Here is a 25306-nt window from a genome sequence, read left to right on the forward strand (position 1 = left end):
TTTTAGGATTATTTGTTCTAGTTCTGTGTAAAATACTATTGGCATTTTGATAGGGATCACATTGAATCTGTAGATTTCTTTGGTTAGTACATAACATTTTAACTATATTTATTTTTCCAATTAATGAGCATAGTGTATCTTCCCATTTATTTGTGTCATCTTCAGTTTCTTTCAAAAATATTTTATAGTTTTCAGACTTCAGGTCTTTCACCTTCTTGGTTAAACTTATTCCTAGGTATTTTATTCTTTTTGATGTAATTGTAAATGGGATTATTTTATTTTATTCTTTTTGTTGCAATTGTAAGAATTATTTTCTTAATTCTCTTTCTGCTAGTTTGTTATTAGTGTATAGAAATGCAATGGATTTCTGTATATTAATTTTGTACCCTGCAATTTTACTGAATTAATTTATTGGTTCTAATAGTTTTTTGATGGTCTTGAGGGTTTTCTGTATATAGTATCATGTCATCTGCAAAGGATGACAGTTTTACTTCTTCCTTACCAATTTGGATGCCTTTTTTTTTTTCCTTGTCTGATTACTGTGGGTAGGATACCTAGTATTATGTTGAATAAAAGTGGCAAGAGTGGGCATCCTTGTCTTGTCTTTGATCTTAGAGGAAAATCTTCCAGCTTTTTGCCAACAATGAAGATTTTAGTTTACAGTCGCTGAAGGAAAATGGCAGATAGTCATTGTGAGGGTTGAAACATTTAAAAAATTTTTCTCTTTCAAAGTTGATATTTCTCTCAAGCTATTTCACAATGACCTGGAGGCCAAATAATCCTCATCTATCACTACGTAAGAACCCCACTAAAATTTTTGTGTTACTTCTCTACTTGTATCACAATCACATTCCTTGAAAACATTAATGTACAATTTAAAGATAGAGAAAGTGTAATAAGAAGTTCATGTAATAGGTTCTCTGTGGGGAAAAAACCTAGTATACCAGTTCTAGATGAAAATGGTGAAAATTTATAATAAAATATAATAATATAATTTATAATAATTATATATATTATATATAATAGTAACATTATTATTATTATAGCCAACACACTAACACATCATGTTAGCTATGTGCTGGTCCTATTCTAAGATCTCAACCTTTAATAACAGTACTGTTTATGAAGTTGTCTTATATTCCTTCATTCATTCAACAGATATTTGTGGAATACAACATGTCAGGCATAAAACAGTGATCCATTTATCACCTTTATGAAGCTACTATTATGTCTTTTCTAATGTCAAAGATTTTTTTAGAATTTTGCTCACAGTAATCAGAAGATTTAAATCTCCTACTAAGATTTGTGATGCTATGAACACTGGCATTTTATTTTATTATTTTATTTATTTATTTATTTTTTTTAAAGATTTTATTTATTTATTTGAGAGAGAGACAATGAAAGAGAGAGCACGAGAGGGGGTAGGGTCAGAGGGAGAAGCAGACTCCCTGCCGAGCAGGGAGCCCGATGCGGGACTCGATCCCGGGACTCCAGGATCATGACCTGAGCTGAAGGCAGTCGCTTAACCAACTGAGCCACCCAGGCGCCCCGAGCACTGGCATTTTAAATTTCATATCAGAAATTGTTCTCTGTTTATTCTAAAAAAAAAAAAATCAAAGGTTCTTGACATTATTGATCTGCTTATGGGAACACAGCTCAAAAGAATAATACCAATCACTTGATCCGTGCAATTCTCATGTAGGCAATACTTAACATTTATTTGCCAAGTTTTCACTTATTTACTGTGCTTCTGCTTCTTGGCTTTATGGGATATCTGGTATCTTTTCACACTTTTGTCTTCTTCCTCCGTGAATGGGAATTCCTACTCCCTCTTTCTCTGAAATTAGCAAATAGTTGAAAGGGTGAAACACGGTGATCTCCAAAACAAAGGGCCTGCATGCTACCCTTTCCACAATGTTTGGCCCCTAGAATGTGAAACTCTGAAAATGTCCTTTCTGCATGAAATATAGTTCTCACGTGGTTTGAGGTTCAGACAGAGGAAACATGGATTATCTCTCTACATGTTAGGTATGTAATGATTGTAGGTTGAGATGTCACGATGCAGAGCACTGCGTTACTGTAAATATGCAAAGTCAAATCCAGAATTTTCATACCTTCAATTTCTACTAAAAACATGAATGCATTTATTTTTGAGATTCTGTCCTAAGATTGTGTTGACCACTTCATTTTAAAGTAGTAAAAAAGCAGCTAATTAAGTTATTTGCAAGGTTAATGTTATCCAAAATTTGCTTGATTTAGAATTTGTATATATTTCATATTAATATGTAAATTAAATATAATCTGATTCCATTATTTTTAGCATGGTATATTTTATAGACATTCAGATTTATTTGAGGACAATAATTTTAAACATTTACGCTTATAACAACTCAAAAGAAAATTAAAATTGGTAAAATATCTTTTGTTTTCAGAGATACAAGTTTTAGTTCATTATCTAAGTGTGTATTACTTTGCTTAACGTTAATATTTGCAAACATCCTTGTATTGGATGTGGTATATATTATATGTAATTATTAATAAAAACACCCATCTGCCATTATTAAGTGCCTACTAGGAGATTGGTTCTGTACTCTGTGTTTCATGCACTCTCTTGTTTAATCCTCATGTAAGATTTAGGTCAGTATTATCCTCATTGTACAGGTGAGAAAACCAAAACTTTGGGAGATTAAGTAACTTGCCCACCGCTGTGAGTGACCGAAAGAACTGGGATTTTAGTTCAAGGCTTCCTGGTTTCATGTTTCATAAACATGTCACAATACAAAAAAAAAAAAAAAAACTATAACCTTCCTCAAAATGTTGATTTGAACCGATTAACAGTAGCTTACATCTTTCCTTACCTGAGCAATAAACCACTTTGTGCTACTTAATTCTCAGGCTGGGGGTGCATTCTCTGTTCTCACAGGGTTGAATGTAACAACTGTGAGACTGGAGAACAGTGTGGTGCAATTATGCATGGCAATGCTGTCACCTTCTGTGAGCCATATGGTCCGAGAGAATTGGTAAGTACATGCTATTTATGTACATTATTCCAAATACACTGTCTTTATGGAGCGTTTTGCCAACAAAAGATTCGTTTATGCTCTTATAAGTCATATGAAAATTTGCAGCATTGTTTATATTATGAATCCTATTACAAACATCTCAAAATGGGGAACAGTGGTTTTATAGTTTATTTTCAAAAGTAAAAATTAAAAATTCAGTAATAAAATGGGCAGCATCAATGGATACACATGGTGCATCATTATGATTAGATGGCTTTTTAAAAATATGGGTATGACATACATGTAACAGAGATGACACACATATATATGTATATCATATTTAAATAATTTATGGCTTTCTAAATTCTTGTATAAAGCTTTACTTTTAACTGTCTTATATTCTCTTTGCAAGCCAAAAATGTTAGACAAGCAACTTTATCACATTATTTTAAAACTTTGTGTCCCAACCACAGAGGAAGTTTACTGAATTTTTTTTAAGAAGTGAAAGTGCACTGAATAAACTAGTTTTGAACAAATTTTGGTTTATGCCAAATTGTTTAGGAGTAGGTTACTTTCCTTTAATTTAGACTGATTAGACTTTGCCTGCCAAAGAGAAGTTCTTGGATCATATGTAAAATGAAACATGAGCATTCTAAATTAAAAGCAATGAAACCACTAGCCATAGGCATGCAGCTAATGAGCCTTTTGTTGTTACTTGGTTCTGGCAGAAAGATTACATTTCACATTCTTGAAAAAGGATATAAAAGCAATATTTTATATTATACTCCTGGCTCAATTTGTTTGCGAGAAGTGTTCTACTCATAGCGTCTCTTATAACACTTTGCTTTTCTGATTTTCAGCTCGAGCTATAGCGCTTCTAACAGGTTGTATTTTTCACCCCTACAAAACACATCGTGTTTCAAATTCATTAACTTTAAAAGTGGCCAGAAGACGGGCTTCCACAATACAAAGGGGAGAAAAACTAGCTAGGCAATTAGAAGAAGATTTAGTTATCAAAGTGAAAGTCAATTAATTTTTATAACATGGTTCTTATTTTATGCTGCTTGAATGAATACTCCTTTCATGGCAATGGATACATTTAATTTATTAAAGATAGGAGCTGCAGAACATTGATAAATTGAAGAATTTTTAGCTGAAATTAGAACACAAACAGAATTAATTGGATGCAAATTAAAATAATAGGTGCTCATAATTCAAGTCACACAAGGTGTTATAATATTCCTGCAGACAAATGTGACTCTGGTAGTGAAGTTCTTCTTGAAAAATAGATTTGCTAGTGCATTTTAAATAATGTACCATGACTGAATTAATTAGCTATAAAACTTTAAACAAAATAAAATTTTACTATAGTTAATTGAGCTTAGAATAAATGCCTTTTTTAGAATGTTCTCCCATTGGTAATATTTCTGGAGATGCTTGGTAAGTTCTTTTTTGTTTCTACTGATAAATAAGAAATAAACATCTCTAAGAATATAATGCCAGAATTCTTATTTCTACAGTTTCTAAACTAAAAACTGAGTATCTAGTTTATTTGACCCATGTAAATTTTAATCCTGATTGTTTTCACTATTCCTCAGTTTATTGAGCATTAGAGTTTATGTACCCAAAATGGCTAGTTTTGAATTGTATTATATAATTAATGTGAGATTAGCCTTTCAAGTAAAAAAGAAAATACTTGAAATAATTTTCTTCTTCCAAGGAAGAAAAAAAAAAAGACATATGTAGATTTATATTCCCATCATAAGTACGAAGGATTGTGTTGTGGACTCCAAGGGAATAGAGTGAAGATACATTAATAAAGACAGGGATGACATCCACATTTTACACACTAGCAACTTCTAATTTTCAACAATTTTTATATTGTGTTGGTGTCCCAGGAGCAAAAATATATATTGTACCCAAGTTGTGTTTACAGAAGACAGATCAACCAAATGAAAAGGAAGGAATTCAGTTGTCAGTTAACGTGCTATTATGTTCACTAAAATTCAAATATTTGCTTGGTGCTCAAGACTGAATACAGTCAAAACTGTTGTGCGTGAGAACTGATGAAAGGTATCGGCCCCCCAAAATCCCTTTTTAACAAATTTGCCTTCTTTTTCATAAATTACTGAAGTTGTGAAACAAAGGATCACAGGCAAAGAACTTTAGTAGGCTAATTTGATATCTTCTATGATGCCAGCAAGAGCATCTCCATTTTGTGAATTGAGTCATGTGGCATTTTATTTCAATAAAAGCCAGAGTCAGTGAGAGGTGGCACCTGCTGTCACATGAGAACACCAGGCATTTATGTCCCCACTGCTGCTGTGGTTGCAGCCCTCACACATTTTATTTAGCTCCGTGAGGTCTCCATATTCGGGTGGTGACATCCCAACTTTACTCATTCTGCTGGTCCAAAGTGAAGGACATGAGGAATTCACTTACCCACTCCTTTAAGAGAAAATGTGCTCTCTCAGAGCATGAAACAGGTGGGTTATGTGACCCCCTGTGTTTTTTTTAAAGAAATTATTTATTGAATTATTTTCATATATTTGGAAATGCATTTTAGTTGCAGGGAGGAGTTTGGGCTAAAACAGCATCATACCGCCGCCCCCCCAAAAAAATTTGCAGGGAAGATGTGCAGAATAAACAGCCTCAGCCAGTAGCAAATTCATATTCATTTTGTGGTCCTACTAATTTTCTGTGATTTAGGGTCTATTTGATAACTTAAGACCACTGAGATTTGGTAGGAGAAAAGTTGTCAGACTTCATAATTGCTGTATGGTTTATCAAAAGCCATGTAAGAGACCCTTTTCATTTTCAGAATGTCAGATGTAAAGACTTAATAACTTTGCAAACTAAAATTACATATGTGAACCCAAGGATAAGAAATAATTTATAACCCCCAAATGTAAACATAGGTGAACAGATTTGATAGGCAATGCCTCCTGTTACTTTTTTCTCTTCATCTTTCCTATTCCTTGTAGCCGACACTTTTACTAATGAGCTAAATGGGTAAAGGTAGAGAAATGGGAGTTAGCCATTCTGTCAGTCCTTAGCTTCCCTGGTGGAGAAAAAAAAATGTAGAATCAATGACTAATCTAGGTCCAGGGTCACTCACTCTCAGTTAGCACATGTAATTTGAAATTTGGCAGTATTCCAAGCAACTTACTGTTTGCTAGCCACGGTCACGTCTGTGGAACTTCATTATGCAGGCGACACAGTGTCATTTATGACACCAACAGGGTAAGTATCTCAGACTCTCTCGGATATTTCATGCACCAGCCTTAGCAATAACCATGGTGCTTTTAGCTTACATAGGATACCATTGTTTCAAAGAACTTATATTCAGGAGTGTTTCATGATTCATCTGGGAATCTACTCAGTTATATAAAATCAGAGGTGGAAAGAGCATTCATTCAATTTATGTGAAAACTTTAAAAATTTTCATGTGACTTTTTGGACTGTAAGATTAAATTATCTTTAGGGGACAAACAGTTGAACTTACTCTAAAAATTGTATGTGTGGAGGGGGGAGGGAACAGATTCCTTTTAAAGGAATCTTGAAAAGGAGCTGGTATCCTAGTTATTTAAAGAAAATTCTGTTGGTGCATTTTTCTTTAATGACTCTAGTTGAGGGGAAGAGAGCAGGAAACAGAGCTCTGGGCGTGATGGGCCAGTTTTCTTTTAGTAGATAATCTGTGATAATGAGGGATTTAAATTAAACAGAGAGAATTTGCTCTGACACCCTGACATCAGTGATTTTTGCTACCGTTAAAATCAGTTAGGAGCTGATATCTATACTGATAATCTAATAATTTATAAAATGTCTCTCTTGCCCTCCCCTCTTTTACCTTTCCTGCTTCCTCATGGACTTCAGAGTCACATATTTAAAGCATACATTCAGTCATCTTTCCAATTTGTGTTGTAGAAATGGGAAGCATACATCTGATCTTTGGATACTCACATCTCAGCTGAATTCTGGCAAAACAAGAAGCTTGCTCACTCATTTCCCCACTAGTTCCCACAGTGATTCATAAACTGGGTATCTCCTGACCCTTCCGCAGTTGTGGACTCCATCACGTGGGGGCCAACAAAGGATGATATTATGACATATAAAAAGCGGAAGTAAGCTTACTGGTTTTGCCATGGTGAAGACACAGTTGTACACTTTATAATTTATAGGTGCAGTCATGGGAGGCATCCCATTCATTAGCTTACAAAGGTCAGGAACCCCACAAGAGAGTCACTGAAAATGAGAACCCTAATTCTCATCCCATGTGAACTGGTATGGGTCGAAGTCACTGCTCCACAGAATAAATAAGTAATTTTTTAAAAATTTAAATTGATTTCAGATTAAATAGGGTACCATTCCTCTTTCAGAAGGGGGAAAATTGTTTAAGCATGCTTCTTCATGAGATTAAAGGAATGTAATAGAAATGTACTGGAAGGATATTTCTAGGCCCATAATTTGATTACTTTTTTTGGAGAGGTAACAGTTTTATTGAGAAATAATCCACATACTCTACAATTCATTCATTTAAATTATAGAATTCAAGTCCTTTAGTTCATTCACAAAATTATGCAACCATTATTACAATCAATTTTAGAACATTTCATCACCCCCTAACGAAATCCTATACCTTAAGCTGTTGTATTTCTATTTACTTTGCAAAATAATCTTATTCTCCTCATTTGCTCTGAATTTACCTCCTAGTTTTTGTTTGGGAGCCTTTTTATGGCCTTCGCTTGGGCTCTAGATTTGTTGGTTTAGGATGGGGGGAGGTTGAGGGGTGAGTGGAGGGGACTGTGTTAAGTGCCCTCACAAGATTACCTGGTAGATCACACCGAAAATGGTTTTCAACAGGACCCTGAGAGTCTAAATCAGGATCTCACAGCATTATTCCCCACAGGACACCATGAAATGTATGTTCAGACATACTGATGAAAATAAGCTAACCACTGGATTAATGCAACATCTGTTTATGGCTCCTTTTTTTCCTCTTTTCAACCCCCTTTCCTCTTTCTCCTCCTATCTTTCTATCTTGTCTTATTTTGATATATTCCTTTTTCTAGATTACCACCAGCCTTAATACAACAACAGCCTCTGTCCTCCAATTTTCCATTGGTAAGTGTTTTTAGCAATTATAGCAATTTAACTTGGAGGTGTTTGTTTTAATCATAGTGTGTCATCTGGATTATAGTGCCAAGTGCTTTTAGATTTAGAGAAGAATCCATTTTAACATTGCTGTAAATAATTTAAAACATTTTTAAAATGAAATTTAAAATCATAAATGCTGCATTCTGTTCTCACTTCTCTCCAGCAGGGAGCGGTATTTAAGAATGGTACAGAGAACCCAAAACATTTTAAAGTGATTTACATACGGATTTCGAACGATTGGGATTGGACTGTTAGAGCAGAATTACCTGACTGGTTGTGTTTTGCTCAGATTAAGAAGACTGAAAATCTGTTGAATTTCCTGCACCTTGACTGGCTGGTAGTGAAAGAGATAATTATTGTTGCCTGAGAGAAACCAGTTAGGGCTGCGTGTTTGGCACAAATAATCCATGTTTAATTCAGGCATGGATAATTTTAAAAATGTATCTGGCCATATTTCTTTCTTTTTTTTTTTTTAAAGATTTTATTTATTTATTTGACAGAGAGAGGGAGAGAGACAGCGAGAGAGGGAACACAAGCAGGGGGAGTGGGAGAGGGAGAAGCAGGCTCCCCGCAGAGCAGGGAGCCCGATGTGGGACTCGATCCCGGGACCCTGGGATCATGACCTGAGCCGAAGGCAGTCGCTTAACCAACTGAGCCACCCAGGCGCCCCCTGGCCATATTTCTTTTAAGTGCTTTTTATAGTAGAGCTCAAAATTCCTACGCAAAGCATTCAGTAAAATAAAGTACCCCTGGATCAAGTGTGTACAGCTTTGCTGTCTGTATTACCTTCCGTTCTCATCTCCAAGGGCATATATTAATAAATAACATGGACAAGGTTCCAGTAGGAATGTTCTAGGTAAAGAAAGATACAGCCTTCTGGATGGGGGCTCGTCTTCTTGATCTGGGTCCTGTAAGGGAAACCGCCTCCCAGCCTCTGTGACATGAAGATGCAGCAGCTGTGCCTCGGGAACGGGCACGGACAGCTTCCTTCATTCCCAGGCCCGTCCCCTACCCCCCCACCCCACTGTCTTCACCCGCTTTTCTTTGGAGAACCACCATTAGCAAAAGGACTTTCTCCCGCAGTAGCCCCCCAGTCCTGATCACAGAGCGGCGTTCTCCCAGCCGGGAGCTCTCTGTGGTTGATTGCGCCCGAGCGCAGTTTTCTTCAAGCCTTGATGCTGTCACCTTCTCCTCTGCGCGCCTCACGGAAGCTTCTCTAGGCCTTACTGTGAGACTGCCTGTTACAGTTTGGGTTGTTTTCTTCTCACATCGAAAGCAGGACTACAACAATTTACAGACTGTTCCGAAGTCCATATGTGGTCATAAGGAAAGTGTTAGCTAAAACAAAATAATGAGTCTTTTTTTTTTAAGATTTATTTATTTATTTATTAGAGAGAGAGAGAGAGAGAGAGAGAGCACGAGTGGTAGGGAGAGGCAGAGGAAGGAGCAGGCCCCCCCACTGAGCAAGGAGCCCAATGCGGGACTCGATCCCAGGACCCCGAGATCATGACCTGAGCCAAAAGGCAGATGCTTTTTTTTTTTTTTTTTTAAGATTTTATTTATTTGCGAGAGAGAGAATGAGAGACAGAGAGCATGAGAGGGAGGAGGGTCAGAGGGAGAAGCAGACTCCCTGCCGAGCAGGGAGCCCGATGCGGGACTCGATCCCAGGACTCCAGGATCATGACCTGAGCCAAAGGCAGTTGCTTAACCAACTGAGCCACCCAGGTGCCCCCAAAAGGCAGATGCTTAACTGACTGAGCCACCCAGGCGCCCCATAATGAGACTTTCTTATGAGGGTTTTCTTGGATCCGTTAGCAAGTGTATCCTAAATGTCCTGTAAAGAGCATGCAAGACTTTTATAATCAGAAACAAGTGAAGTGCATTTTTTGAAAGTTGTGGTGCTACAGAAACAATTCTTTTAAAAACTCTAGCATGACAGGGCGCCTGGGTGGCTCAGTTGGTTAAGCGACTGCCTTCGGCTCAGGTCATCATCCTGGAGTCTCAGGATAGAGTCCCGCATCGGGCTTCCTGCTCAGCAGGGAGTCTGCTTCTCCTTCTGACCCTCCCCCCTCTCATGTGCTCTCTCTTTCTCATTCTCTCTCTCAGATAAATAAATAAAATCTTAAAAAAAAACCAAAAAACTCTAGCATGACAGGCAAGTAACTAGAACCAATGTGTTTAAACTTATTATGCTATTAATATTTTTAAAAATATGCTGAAAAGGTTTTCCTATTTATCTGTATTCCAAGTATTAATTCTAAACTTTTTTGTTAGGGCAATGAACATTAATTTCAGATATTATTTCTAACCAGTTAAAGAATACAAGAGAATCCTCTTTAAAATATATGCTTTACAATTCTACTAGTATTTGAACTTTCTTCAAGGTAGGTAGGAATTTTATTCCAGCACCAATGAAATTATCCTACCTTAAAGGGGACAAAAACCTCTATTTTTATAAATAGTAAGGAGTATACCATGGAGCTGGTAGAGATTAATTTCCTCTCCTTTTAATATCACCCTACCAGGAGCAACAGAGCTGATGATACAGGGCTGGGAAGGGGACAATCAGAAGATTCAGGGTCTGGTGCCTGAGATCCCAAAGCCAGAACAAGCACCATGACCAAGGGCTTGGGACTAGACCCAAACATATGACTACTTAATAAGAGCCCTTGACTTTACTGCAAAACAAGGACCGCCGTCTACCAGGCCAGAGAGCTGCTTGTATTATTTAAAGCACGGATTTGAATCCTAGGTTAGAAGACTAGAAGAATAACAGAATCAGGAAGTTGGAAGAGATAAGTAGATGGATAGGTGACAGATAGATAAAAATATATCAAGTTTATAACTAAAAAAATACTTAGAAATCTTTTCTGAGTGGCAGTTTTAGAATCAAAAAGAAATTTTAACATGTCATTGTTTGGAAATGAAACAGAATATTTATTTTATTTTTTATTTTATTTTTATTTTTATTTTTTGAAACATTTTTTAATTTAAATTCAGTTAATTAACACATAATGTGTTATTGGTTTCAGAGGTACAGGCCTGTGATTCGTCAGTCTTATATAATACCCAGTGCTCATTACAACACATACCCTCCCCAGTGTCCATCACCCAGTTATCCCAGCCCGCCATCCTCCTCCCCTCCAGCAACCCTCAGTTTGTTTCCTGAGATTAAGAGTCTCTTATGGTTTGTCTCCCTCTTTGGTTTCATCAGAAACAAAATATTTAGTGAAGAATGATAACTTATTGCTTAGGACTTCACTGGGGAATTTGCTTACTGCATTTTGAGAATAAAAATCTTGGGAACTAAGAAGGATTAGGGTGGCCAAGAAACAATGTAGTGGCAAACCATAAGCTGTGTGGTGTATGGGGGTAAATGGTCAATATGGAAGTGTGGCCACAACTTTTCAGAAATGGTTTTGTGTAACTCATTATGAGTGCTTCAGGTAGCATCATTCTGTTTATATGGATGGCGTCGGGGCTAGATGAGGGCACACACACGGATTCCAGAGATGTCATCATCGCATGAATTCATCCTGAGCTTTACAAGTCCCATGATAACCAAATACCAAAAAAACAAACGTAGAGTCAAGTAGCAGCCATTGCATTTATACTCAGTTCAAAAATTATATTGCGTGTGTTATAAAAAAAGCACTGTATGTAGACAATCCAACATTTATATTTCTTTGCGGATTGTGGAATTATCCAACTCTCTGCTAATGGTTCATTATGGCCAGTCAGATTTAGTGTCCCTCCTTGGAATTCCTTAAGGATGTTAAATGTTCACTGTGTAGTGTGATGATTCAGATGTAATAGGGACAGTTTTTTAGGGAATTCTGTCATTATTCATGGTTTTCATGGTGAATTATGTTCACAATTATGGACATATAGCCACAATTGAGTAAGTTATTGCCTTGATATTTTTATATTGCTCTTGTAAACATTTTCAGTTCCATCACAAGCGTTATCCAAGTACCCCAGAGCTATGTGTACAGAAATGTCTTAAATTACTAAGCATATCAAATAAACTCTATCATGCCACTGTTTCAGAGCAATGCTCTTCCAGCCCTTTCTAAATATATATACATATATACACACAGACATGTGCACACACACACATATGAATATATGCATAAACATACAGGCTATCTCAACCAAAAGAATTTTTAAAGTTAAAGCATCCTGAAAACACAGCTCTGTAACCTGAAATTTATCAAGTTATCAATAGCTAAACCATCTTGAAAAATGTCCAAAATGTTTGTAGATGAACTTTTCATTTTTCCATTCCAATGAAAGATCTCATATCCATTTCTGTGCTGAAGCATTGATCTGACACAATCCTCACTTGATTCATTAGAGTCACCTAGTGGAATTTATGGTTGTAGCCTTAGAAACATTTCCCCGTTTCCTTTAGATTTCCTCTGGGATAGGAAGAAAGATTTGAGATGATGTCCTTGCAAACCATTATCTTACAGATGCCTCCAAATTCTGCTTTTTCAGGCAGGATCCTGGGTCCAAGGGAAGTGCTGGTAATGCTTTGTATCGTTCATTCACTTCACAAGATTTCACTGAGTATTTGCTGTGTGCCCAGCCCTTTCCTGAGCTAACTATAGAAAGACCAAAAAAAAAAAAAAAAAGGAAAACAGAGGGGTATTTACCGTGCTTAGCAGTTTGGTAGAAGGCTCTGGATGCATCCAGAGCAGGAAACCTCTAGGGAACTACCAGAACGCTATAAACAGAGATGGACATGTGTACAGGTCCCCATGGTGGCAGGTCCTGCAGAGTAGAGCAGGTCAGGAAGGCTTCTTAGGAGAATTCCTGAAAGCCAACAACATGAGTCACTGGAAGGGACAAAGGTTTTCCAGGTGAGGAGACAGAGTGACACAAGCAAGATACAGGATGGGAACGTGAGTGCCCTCCCGGAACAGAAGGACTGGCCAGGGGATGGCTGTGGTCAATGTCAGATAAAATTGTGTCCATTTGAAGAGTTCATCTATATCGGCGAGGGTTTTAAACTTACTGAATAGTCAATAGAAGTCAGAAATGGCCTCTTTGTCTCTTGAGCAATAAAAAAAATATAATGAAATTGATTCTTAAGAAAGATCATTTGGACAGTTGTGTTCAGAGTGGACTTGTCTCTTCCTTGATATAAATCTGCATTGACTCACTCAATAAGATCTTGCCAAGTACTATGCTTGTTCAGTTTAGCCTAGCTCTTTCTTCAGATTAATAGAATTTGGAGGCTAAATGGGGATTAAAGGTAAAGCATTTAAAAACATATGGCATAAAGAACAGAGTTTAGTTTGAGAGATAAATCTGTCTTGTCCATCATGATATTCTCAGCCCCTAGCCCAGGGACTCAAAATAAGTAAGTGATCATAAATATTTCTTGCCTGAGTGACAAGTAACTATTACAGAGATGTCTGTAATAGTAGGTAACCAAGTGCTAAATTGGTTCGATGCAGACATTTCATGCCAAGAGAGGATTTGGGCATGGTGATCCGAAGACCTCAATCAATGGAAAAGTTGACCCAGAAGGAAACATAAAATCACCAATAAACTATGCTTTTAGTGAAGCTAGTGGACAGTAATATATATCCATGTATTTATCAGTTATTAATGAACTAGCTAGAATCTATTATTCATACTTTATAGAATTAATACCTTTTTTCTTTGGCTTTACTTATGAATATCTTAAAGATCTGGGGTTTTCTGTGGGCATTTTTTTTACTGTCTTTTTTGGTTGTTTTTAACCATCTCAAGACAGGGGACAGCCGTTAAATCATAAATGTTCTACTTTTACAGATTAAAATATGAAAATGTCCTTAGGCCTGATTTGTTCTCTTATGTACTACTTGTGCTATAGAGTCTCTGAGATAAATGAGAGCTTCTCAATTTGTATGAGTGTATTTTGAAAAACAGAAATTAGAAAATAAGGAAAGTTAGAGGCACTATTAATGGTGAATTGGAAGATTGCTTTGTAAAAGAAAAGAGATCTGGCACTATTTTTTCTTAAATAGGTATAATGAATAAAATGCTACTTGTATGAGGTATTATATTGCATTTAGCATAAGAGAAGCAGCTTTTCCCTCAAGCCTAATTCATAAACATCTTAATTACTCAGAACCTGACCCAATAGAGAAAGTCTCTCTCTACTCTTAGATCAGCTAATTCAGAGCAAGGAGAAATTGAGCCCTCCATGTCTTGGTAGGAATTATTGCTCATTTCCTCTGTGAGCTTCCTGAGATATGTTTCTAAATTAGACTCTCATTTTTTTCAGGAGTCACTGTCCTTGGTAAGTGAGTAAAACCTTGGGGAATTTGTTAGGAAATAGTGAAAACCTCTTCTAAAACCATAATCTCTAAGTATGAGATGAACAAAATCTCTGATGACTTGAGCTCAAAACAAATATTAATAAAATACAGAAGTTTAGAAAAATTTAATAGTGAAATTAGTTTAATACATATGAATTTAAGGTTAAATAACATGTTTATTTGAGTGTAAAATTCTTGGATATAAAAGATACTAAGATAAGATGTGTTTATGACTTAAGTTTTAGATCTTCAAAGGTCTATATTAACACAAAAACTGAAGTCTTTATATATAGAACACTTCTGTGTTATCTAAATTCAATAAATAAAGGTTTGGAACTGATTATAATTCAGGTTGTCCTGCTTCTTCATCCTGGACTTGATCTATTCCTTTTTGGGGAATGTATATTTTAAAAGACCAGTTTAAATAAGCTTTATTATATATATATATTTCAAATCCACCTCACCCCAAATTCTTATGTCCTGTTTTAAGCTATAAAAGGGAATATTCTCAAATATTGTAAAATTCTACTAAGCATAAGGTTCTGGAAAAGATTGTTGAGATTAATTACAAGTGTTCTTGAATAATTAAAACTGATAACTAAATAATTATCATTATGTGAATTAAAATACAATTTAAAAGATACTATGTCCTTTTCCTTTTGAAATATTTAATTCTGTCACTCCACTTGATGAGGCTTAAAAAATAAGTATCAGCAATTCATTCATAAATATGTTCTACTAAAATTTATTGAGGACTGTTCTAGTAGAAGGGATATAAGCAATAAACTATAGGATGAGAAGAAACTGATCATTGGTATAGACTAAATGATCCCCCCCGTTGAAAACTCAGCTCATTGCCCTAGCCTGATATCTCTAATTCCCACTTCTCCATATTATCACACCTACTTCACTCTGCTTTTATACACATTTATACACATTTCTGCATATCCACTTGCACCCTTTAAAGCTTAAATGTTTAAAGCCCTTGAGGGCTAAGTGGTCTAACAAGTATCCCTCTTGGTTTATAGGGCAGAATTCTGCTTGCAACTAGAACTAAGTAACTGTGGATTGTACTGGATCTCATTCATAGGTTAGGAAAGAGACTTAGTGGTGTTCGACACTGGTTGCTCAAAACTATACCCACTCTCGACTACTGACGCAAGTCCATGGGCAGTATGAGAACCTGATCCAAGCCAGCAACTTTCATGTTCTTATCAATCAACGACTCTTGATCAAGACCTCTTCTTTCAGAGAGATCTTTAGGACATATGCTATACATAATGTGATGTGTCTGCATCCACTGTGGAAAAAGCCAAACCCAAGATGCTGCTCAGCCTGCAAGGACTTTATTTATCACATAGGTGGGGGGAAAGAGTCCACATGTGAGAAGAAGCCAAGGAAGGGGTACAGACTACAGAGGAGAGTGAGAGCACATTGTGTTGGAAAATCCAGACAGAGGGAGGTCCAGAGGCAGGACTTTATCATTTGGGAGGGAGACTCATAAGAGCAGGTATAGTACTGCTCCAGAGGCAAAGCACCACCATTTGAAGGTTAGAGAGATGGAAGCCGGCAGGGGGACAAGGCAGAGGCCATTCTAAGACCTGAAGATCAAGGTCAAAGCCAGAACTGCAGCAAGGATGGTAATGCTGAGTTTCCAGATTGCTGGGGTGGGGAGGGGCGGTACTTAACACCTGCTGCCTAAGGTGGGGATCAGTCCTCCCAGAAAATGAGCCAGACCTGACCACTAGGGCTAGGTTGTATGGGCTTGGCCCTGGGAAAAGGAGGGCTGCTTGGCAGGGAATCTGGCAAAGCCTGACACATTTTGCATTTCTCTTCCTATGTTTCTCCCAGCATAGGATCTGATGAAAGCTCTACGCTGTGGGCTTGGGAGGAAACATGCAAAGGGGGGTGGACATCGAAAGGTAGCTGGAAATAGCATGGTATTCCATAAGTTGGGAGAGAATTGGTTCCTTTGTTCCTTATGATAGGAGTGGCAGTAAAGAGGAAAAAATATAAATATTTTGGAAGTGAGGGAATGGGGATAAGGACTGAAAGGGAGAAAGGTACAAAAGGGGAGGAGGACAGCTGTTCATTTTATATCCTGTGGTCATTGTCCATCTGCCATAAACTGAAAGAAGTCACCTAATGAGGTTTGGGGATTTCAGCCAAGGAAGTGACTAAGGGGCAAAATATTAAGTACAATAAATCAGATACTGTCACATTTATTCAGAAAAAAAAAGGTTTGTAGATCCAGTAGACTGTTTACTAATAAAGTCAGTCAAAACAGAAATTATTGCCAGTAGCCTCATTCTAATAAACAAATATAAAACAGAAGGTGAGGACAAGTTGCTTTTAAAACATGGCTCTTTCTCTACATCGTAAGAGAGGTTTTAGAGTTTAAGGAAACCTGTTTTTAGTGTAAGTACAGAATATTTTTGAGGAGTTTTACTCTTCTACTTTATTTGACCTCTCTTAATCCTTAATATCAGTCTTTAGTAGATGCTTAAAGTGGAAATTTCCCTTCCATATAATGGTCCTTCCTATAGTACTGTCCTTGAAATATACTTCTTCAGCTAAAAATATGCTAAATTCCCCCCCAAAGGGTATTTTTTTTTGTGGGCAAAACAGAGGGATAGACATAAACTCCAGATTTCCATGTTCAAACAATTGATTACTTTGATCTTTTGAGACAAAGATGTTGGACATGTTGATTTCTCTAAACTGACCATTTTCATTAATAAAATAATGATTTATCTCAACTTCGGTCATCGTATTTTACCAAAATTGAATTCATTTGCTCTTGACAGATCCAAGAGTTATTTGAGGACTTCCTCTCGTGTGGAATGGACCTGTTCCTAATTAAAGTCGTATCTGTGGGCTCCTTTCAGTCACAATTCCCATCTCTGTCATTTGGGACCCAGAAGCCCCAGGATGCTTCCCGGGGCTGCCACAAAGCATTATCCGATACAGTAACCATTTTTTCCTTCCCTGCCTCTTACCCACAAATCAGACTGCTGCCCCTTTGGCTACAGCCTCTGAATTTCACAAGGCAGGGGCTGCTGTCTCTGTATAGACACAGGCCAGGCAAATCAAGCCTGCGCTCTCTGAGAGCCTGAAGGATGTGTAGACACAGACATGGGACGACAGCAGCTAACAGGCTGCCTCCAAGGAGCGGGGGAGACTGTGGGCTCTGCCAAGAACAGCACTCCCTGTGAGCCATTCCACATGCATTTACTCCACCCGTGGTCTCAGAATTCACGGAATAGTCCATGCGGGGCCCAAGTCTCACCTTTGAAGGTAGATTTTTTTTCCCTCTTCCTTGAATTCTGCATTCCAAAGTGCTCTGTAGATAGCTGATGTACAGGAAGCTAAGAAGTAGCAAAAACAATTTGTTTCAAGGAGTATAAGGCAAGAACCTGGCTCACTACTAGAGGATAAGCATGATTACATTTTTTAGAAAATTTACAAACTAGTGGAACAAATGTACATAGATATGCCACAGAAGAAAACGTTATGCATAATACATAAATGCTAATAAAGTTGAGGTTTTTGTGCTAGGAGAGGACTAAAACAAACATGAAAGCTAAGAAACATTATACCAGTTATCCTGAAAATGAGAGCATTTTATGCTTAAAATTGGGAGTCATCATTTACCTGTTCATCAGGTAGTACTTTTATACTTATTATCAAGATGTTGCTCTATTTATAGTAGATTATTTTGCTGCCATGGGCTAGTACCCTTAGGATTTCTCTGGCAGGCTCAGTAACAAAGGAAGTAAAAAACCTAAGTGTAATGTAATCATTGTTCTACATTATTGTTGTTCCTGGACATTAACATGCACAACTGCCTCTAGCAAAATATTTGAACAGAAGTTGTAAAACTGTAGAAATATCGATCACCTGCATAATAATGATCTATGGTTCTGATGGCAGAGTTATTTTGAAGCAGATGAATTGCAAAGTAGCAAATAAGCCTTTACTGTGTTTCTTGGTGCTTTTGGGTACAGCAAGATTATTTTCTCCTCAGTGAGTAGTCCTGTCCTCAAAAATCACTCTTAGCAGGAAAAGGGTGGATAAGTGCCGCAACTGCTTATTTTACCAGTATCTTCACGTGCTTCCTCTAATTTTTCACAATATGGAATGAGGCAAGTCCCTTTCTTGAATGCCTTCGCCTGTAGTAACGTGTCATATCCCCTGGGAGTGACACTGTCTAGCTTTTTAAAAGCTCCTCTAAAAGTTCCCCATTCATCTCCTCTCTTTCCATCACCCCAGCCTCGAGTTAATGGGCCTGTCTTCCATTTATCTCCCTTGAAAAGATGAGAAGATGTGTTGCTCCTGTTGAGATTTGCACCGGTCATAGCAGGGAGTTCTAAGTAGCCAGATTGCATCCATTTCCTAACTTTATGATCTTTATGATCTTTCTCTATCAAATGCCACGGTTTACATGCAGCTCCTGGAGCCCTGCTTGTCTCTGAGGTGTGAGTTTTGAGTAATAGGAGCCGCAGCCCTTGGGCTGCAGGGACCCTCAGCAGGGCTCCATCCCGGTACTCCTCAAGCGTTCAGTATTTATGGGCCCCCACTCTGTTCTCTAGAGGCATGATTTCTGGCGATGCTTTTCCCCTTCCATAAATTCTGTGAGGTCAGTTCTCGCCTCCTTCCATGGCTCTGTGCGGCATTTTAAAAGGCAGCTTGTTTTTCAGGCAGAGCTTTGAGAAAAGAGGCAGCCTCCCGAGAGGACAGTGGCTCTTTCTATTGTTTCTGTTCTGATTTACTTTGAAAAGTCCGGGGCTTTCTGAAGAAGGGCATAACCAAATAAAAATAAAACGACCCAGGCATTGGGAGATTAAAACCATATGATTTATCCTTCTACCATAAGCGTAAAAGGAAATAGAGCTCCTGGAGAAACAGGCTCACCGTCCCTGATCTGTAATTCCATATTACAAAAAAACTCAGAAAAAAAAATACCACAAGCCTATTTAAAAAAAAAAATTATATGATGGCAAAGCCTAACATGACCTGGATTCATCTGTCAGCAAATCCTGAGTTGAAATAATTTAGAGCTATTTATAATCTTTATTTATACTGCTTATGGGATCTTCCTGCATTTCTCTGCAGAAATACTAATGTGTTTGATTGCAGAGCGTTGCCCCAGACTTTGCTGGGGATGCTAAGGAACATGTGGTTATATGCAGCACATCACCTTTGTGAAATCCATACATTAATTATATAAGTAATTTGGATCCTGAAATTTGTCTTAACTCATGGGATTATGGACCTGCGTGGCTATTATTCTGAGGAAGGAAATAAGTCTTAAATTCTTACTAGAAGAAATTGCTAATATTTGTTTTTTTAAGTGGCCTTGATTTTATACCAAATTAAGCTATTTTTAAGTTCTTTGTTCTTACGGCACCACCCAAGAGAGATGGGAAGAAAGGGGAAAGTTCATTTGTGAATTTCGGAAATTTCTGGCTCTAGGAGGTCTTTGTAATCTCCATACACGTATGTTGTGCTTAATGGGCTATTGCGCAATGAACAGGTTTTCCAAGTGTTAACTAGAGGCTTTATGCACCGGCATGTAATTGCTGCTTGCTCATGTGTTCGTGTATTCCTAGCATTTTAAACTCTAACAGCACTTGAAGATTTTCTCAGCCAGCACTGCTCAGAAGCACGCCAGTTAAGCGAGGCCCAGAAGTTACAGGTTCTCTGGGACTTTTACTGAGCCCCTGAGGTTCATGAAGGTCAACATAGGTTTCATTCAGGTTCATCTTCAACAGAGGCCAAAAGTGAGTGGCACATGTCTAGGGTAAGAAAACAATTATTTAAAAGTCGCTTCATCAATCCTAATGCAGTTATAATGTGATCATTTCCTTTTAAGAACGTTTTAATTGAGCTAAATCTGCCTTAAGTAACAGAGAAGAAATGATAACTTGTCATTCTCTTTTTAAATGTTGTCCTGCATTAAAATACATTTATTGCTTGAATGTGCTATGCTCAGCAACGTGGAAAATGTACTTTGTAATCTAGACTATTAAATCTAGTGTTTTAGGACCTGCGATTTAAGACATTTATGAAATGCAGGAAGGTGCATGAAGTATGTGCTCTTGAACAGGGGTGGGTCCAGGTTTTATGAGTCCACATTTGAAGCTTATGCAGTTTTGGGTAAGGGCTAGGATCTCTTTAAGGAAAAACATACAAAATCACACATTCAAAATTAGGTGCAAATGTATTTATTTAGAATGAGAAAAGAAATCACAACAAATTTTTAGAACCTAACAATACCCCCAAAATGACAAATCCAGAAATATAACATAGTATCTTTGTTACCTAACTGAAATGCTCTATAAGACTTTTTTCCTTGGAATTTTCGGCTGCATATTCTCAAATCACCTCTTCAAATGACGATTTTATAATATTTTCTATAGAGGGAATAGAAAGATAATTCTGCTTCTAGCTTGGTGGGTCAGAGGGTTTTTGTTTTTTGTTTTTTGTTTCTTGGGGTTTTTTTGGTGATTATTAACAGTTTACCTTCACAACTCCTTATTGATAATGCCATTTAAATGATCATCATCAAATTGAAAAATCTTTGTCTTACTTTTTTCAGGTATGAACTGTAAGATTTCAGGGCTTTTTAACTTTTCTTGCAGTCAGTAGGCTTAACTACTCTTGAATCGCCATCACTCAGTAAACACTTTATCACCATTGTCCTTGAGTCACAATGCTAGGAGCATCAGCACAATGGGCAGTAGGAGTGTTCTGGAAGCTCTTTCTTTTTTTTTTTTTTTAAGATTTTATTTATTTATTTGAGAGAGAGAGCATGTACAAGTTGGGAGGGGCAGAGGGAGTGGGAGAAGTAGGCTCCCCGCTGAGCAGGGAGCCCAACACGGGACACTTAACTGACTGAGCCACCCAGGTGCTCCCAGGAAGCTCTTTCTATGCTAAGAATGACTACACTATGAAATAGAAGTGACCTGCAAAGCTACATAACCATATCACACTAAACCAAAATAACCTATTTTCAAACTCAGCTTCCCCTTAGCTGAGTCTCAAAAGCAGCCATGGCCACTCCAACACTATCCAACATGAGGGGACTATGCTGAGGGAATAGTCAGAATGGAGATGGCGGTCTTAACCAGTAGCAAATATTGGGGCGCCTGGGTGGTTCAGTCAGTTAAGCATCTGCCTTCACCTCAGGTCACGATCCCAGGGTCCTGGGATCGAGCCCCATGTGAGACTCTCTGCTCAGCGGGGAGTCTGCTTCTCCCTCTCCCTCTGTCCCTCCCCCTGCTTCTGCTCTCTCTCAAATAAATAAATAAAATCTAAAAAAAAAAAAATGAACAGTAGCTGGAGGGATGGAGTAACTGGGTGATGGACATTAGAGGGCATGTGATATAATGACCACTGGGTTTTAAAAAAGACTGATGAATCACAGACCTGTACTTCTGAAACCAATAATACATTAAATGTTAATTAATTGAATTTGAATTTTAAAAAGTAACAAATACTATAAAACATGGTCAAGTGAACACATTGCTAGAGATCTTCCCAGAGCCTTGGAAGTTGCTCACAAAGGGGAGGGGCCCTGAAGTTGGAGCTTCATCAGCTTCATAGTAAACCCACTTGTGTCTACATTGTTCATGTCTACACCAACATGTTAGAATTGAGCATTACATTTATATATGTTCTATTGATGAGTATGTGTTTACGTTCCGATAAACTTATGTCATTTCCATACTTCTTTCATACATACCCTCCTGCAAGTAGCCTCAACTGCAAACACCACCTTCCCTTTACTTAACATTCCGTTGTTTTGCTTATCTCACAAGTCATATGTAAGGACCATGGAGATTTCTACATACTGCTGCAGCTAGCGTTCTAATTCCCAACAAATTATTCATCCAAATCATTAATGCAAAATAGTACTTTTTTAACGTAGATATTTTAAGCCATGTATTCTTTACATTTATAATATTATACAGAATGTTTCCTTGTCTTTAAGGCTCATTTTTATTGACAGACAACTTTGCTATTGGTATAAACAGGGAAGGGAACAGAGCACTGGATTGGGAGTCAGGCCATATGGTCCTTCTCTGCCAGTTGACCTTGCCACATAATCTTGGGCAAGTGCTGAAGGCTATCTGGACCTCTGGCAACAGGTTTGTAAAGTGAGAGTGCTCATCTTCATGATTCTTCATGGCCTGGATCTATATAATTATACTAGGGGTAGTATGCTATTTAAATCTTCATCACTACATCAAAAATTAATGATGTAATGTATGGTGATTAACATAACAATAAAAATTTTAAAAAAATAAAATAAATCTTCATGACCTTCCTCCTATGGTCCTAAATCCTAGGACTGGGTGACAAGAACGAACTATGGGTTAACTAGGAAAACATTTTGTCTGAACCTTATGCTTGTGATATCCGTTTTAGTTAAGGCCACCCCAGAGAAGTATCAAAGTACTTATCATATCTTCATTCACCCAATTGTGGTTAACTTAAACTTGTAGCTTGTTCTGTCACCAGGAAAAGATATTAAATAGAGGGACATCAAGTCACCCAAACAAATCTCAGTGTGAGAGATCAAATGAGCTGCCCCTCTGGCTGTTCCTGTAAGAATGTCAGTCTCAGGACCCCTGGATGGCTCAGTCGGTTAACCGTCCAATGCTTGATTTCAGCTCAGGTCATGATCTCAGGGTCATGAGATTGAGCCTGCATCATCGGGCTCCAAGCTTAGCACAGAGTCTGTTTGATATTCTCTCTCTCCCTCTGCCCCTCCCCTGCTTGTACTATCTCTCTATTTCTCTCTTTCCAAAATAAATTAAAAAAAAAAAAGAGTGTCAGTCTCTGTGTTGGTGGACTGAAGCTATAAGTCAACCCCATCTCCTTAATCTGCTGAGAAGTGTACAAAAGAGATAATAAAACTACACTTACTGTGATGAGCACAGAGTAATATATAGAATTGTTGAGTCGTTATACACCTAAAACTAGTGTAACACTGTATGTTAATTATACTTTAATAAAATTTTTAATAAATAAATAACAATGGAAGAGAAAGCAAGAAAAAATTAAATTATTTAAATAAGAATTTTTTAAAAGTTAATAATAATGGTATCATTGTATTTCCAAAAGACTTTCTTCCTAGAGTTTCACTGACTCCTACATTGATTTCATTCACTTTTTTTTAAGATTGTATTTATTTATTTGAGAGAGAGAGAGAGCAGGGGTGGGGAGCGCGGGGAGCAGAGGGAGAGAGAAAATCTTAAACAGTCTCCATGCCCAGTGCAGAACCCGACGGGGACTTGATTTCACGGACTTGAGATCATGACCTGAGTTGAAATCAAAAGTTGGATGCTTCACCCACTGAGCCACCCAGGTGCCCTTTCATTCACTTTTTCAACAACTATTCACTGAGGTCCTCATCCATGTGAAGCAGCTCTCAAGGCACTGGGGAGATGGGATTTTCTAGACAAAATCTTTGCCCAGGTGGAGCTGGTATTCTGAGGGGGAAGGCAACCATCAAATATGTCAGCGAGTTATAAATGCGATGAAGAAAACTCATCGGGGTCGGCAAGTGAGGGCTAGCGTTTTATTGGCGGTGGCTAGGAGAAGGCTTCTGAGGGTGTAACCATCAAGCAGAGGCCCGAATTGTGTAAGAAAGTTAGCTTGGTAGAAGGAACAGCTGAAGTTAAGAGCTGTGCGGACTGCCATTGTGTCACCACAAGAACCTTATGTAAATGCGAGCACTAAACACTGTTTTACTTCTTATGTGGGAACGGTTGCTCAAAGGGTGTGCATTTTCTGCTTTTTCCTGAATGACAGCCAAAGTCAAGAGAAATGGGACTTTATCACAAGAAAGTTAACTAGGTTTTTGAGTTCACAGGTATCTCTGACATGAGAAATACTTCTCATAATTGGTTGACTCATTGATTAATTGGTTGATTGATCATCTTGGCCTGGCTCCATATAACAAAAGTGGAAAGTTACTTGTCTCTTTTTTCCTAAATTATACTAGGGGTAGTATACTCTTTAAATATAACCAGGGGTAGAAGGTGATACCAACTTCAGTCGTGATTTTAAATTGAGGAAGATGATTCATGGATCAGACTAAGATTACAATAAAGTATTTCTTACGATTACAATGATTAGGTTCTCTGACAGTAAAAGGAAACCACCATAGAGAAATAAGCTTTGCCATTCTTTTTATTCTTTTACTTTTAAAAAGTAATAGGTACTGTTTGACACTTGTAGATATTAATGGTTTCTTTATGGGATATGATTATTTCAGAAACAGATTTACAAGTTATTATGGAATTTGTTATTTAGAATACAAATGTGGATTACCTGGTATCTTAAATTTAATCCTGATTGCAATATTATATCAGGTGAATGCTTTTCACATAATTAAAATAGTCTAAATTGGGAAATGTTAGGATATTGCTTTTTTTGGAATGCAACTTTTAAAAGAAATCTCTTTGAAATGCCTTTCTATAGATTTAAAATCAAACAACAAAAACTCTTTGGAAGAAGGTTAACCTTTTGTGTTTGTTCTGAAAACCCAGTCACGAGGTTATCACATTGGTCTGGGGGTAAGAGATGATCTAAGGAGGTAGTGGTGAAGGTAAAGGAAAGATATTGATTTAATAAATATGCAGGAGAAGGATCCAGAAGTTTGCGTGGTTGGCTGTGGGGCAAGGGTAAGAGAGGGACCTTCAGGGCACCTGCAGAGAAAGCGATGCCCAAGTAAACATGATCTTTCTTTCTTTCTTTCTTCTCTTTCTTTCTCTTCTTTCTTTCTTTCTTTCTTTCTTTCTTTCTTTCTTTCTTTCTTTC

The 25306-nt window shown here is 37.5% G+C and overlaps 1 protein-coding gene across 1 annotated transcript in view; it reads left to right on the plus strand.

The window, feature by feature from the left end:
- RELN (reelin) overlaps window positions 1-25306 on the plus strand; it is a 523500-nt gene that overhangs the window by 264815 nt on the left and 233379 nt on the right. The window contains exons 7-8 of the mRNA XM_035020402.1: window positions 2924-3020; window positions 8075-8126. Coding sequence (XP_034876293.1) covers window positions 2924-3020; window positions 8075-8126 — 149 coding nt within the window. The remainder of the gene's footprint in view (window positions 1-2923; window positions 3021-8074; window positions 8127-25306) is intronic.

Source organism: Mirounga leonina, unplaced genomic scaffold (assembly GCF_011800145.1).
Source record: "Mirounga leonina isolate KUSES-001 unplaced genomic scaffold, KU_Mleo_1.0 Mir_174, whole genome shotgun sequence".
NCBI classification, from domain to species: Eukaryota; Metazoa; Chordata; class Mammalia; order Carnivora; family Phocidae; genus Mirounga; species Mirounga leonina.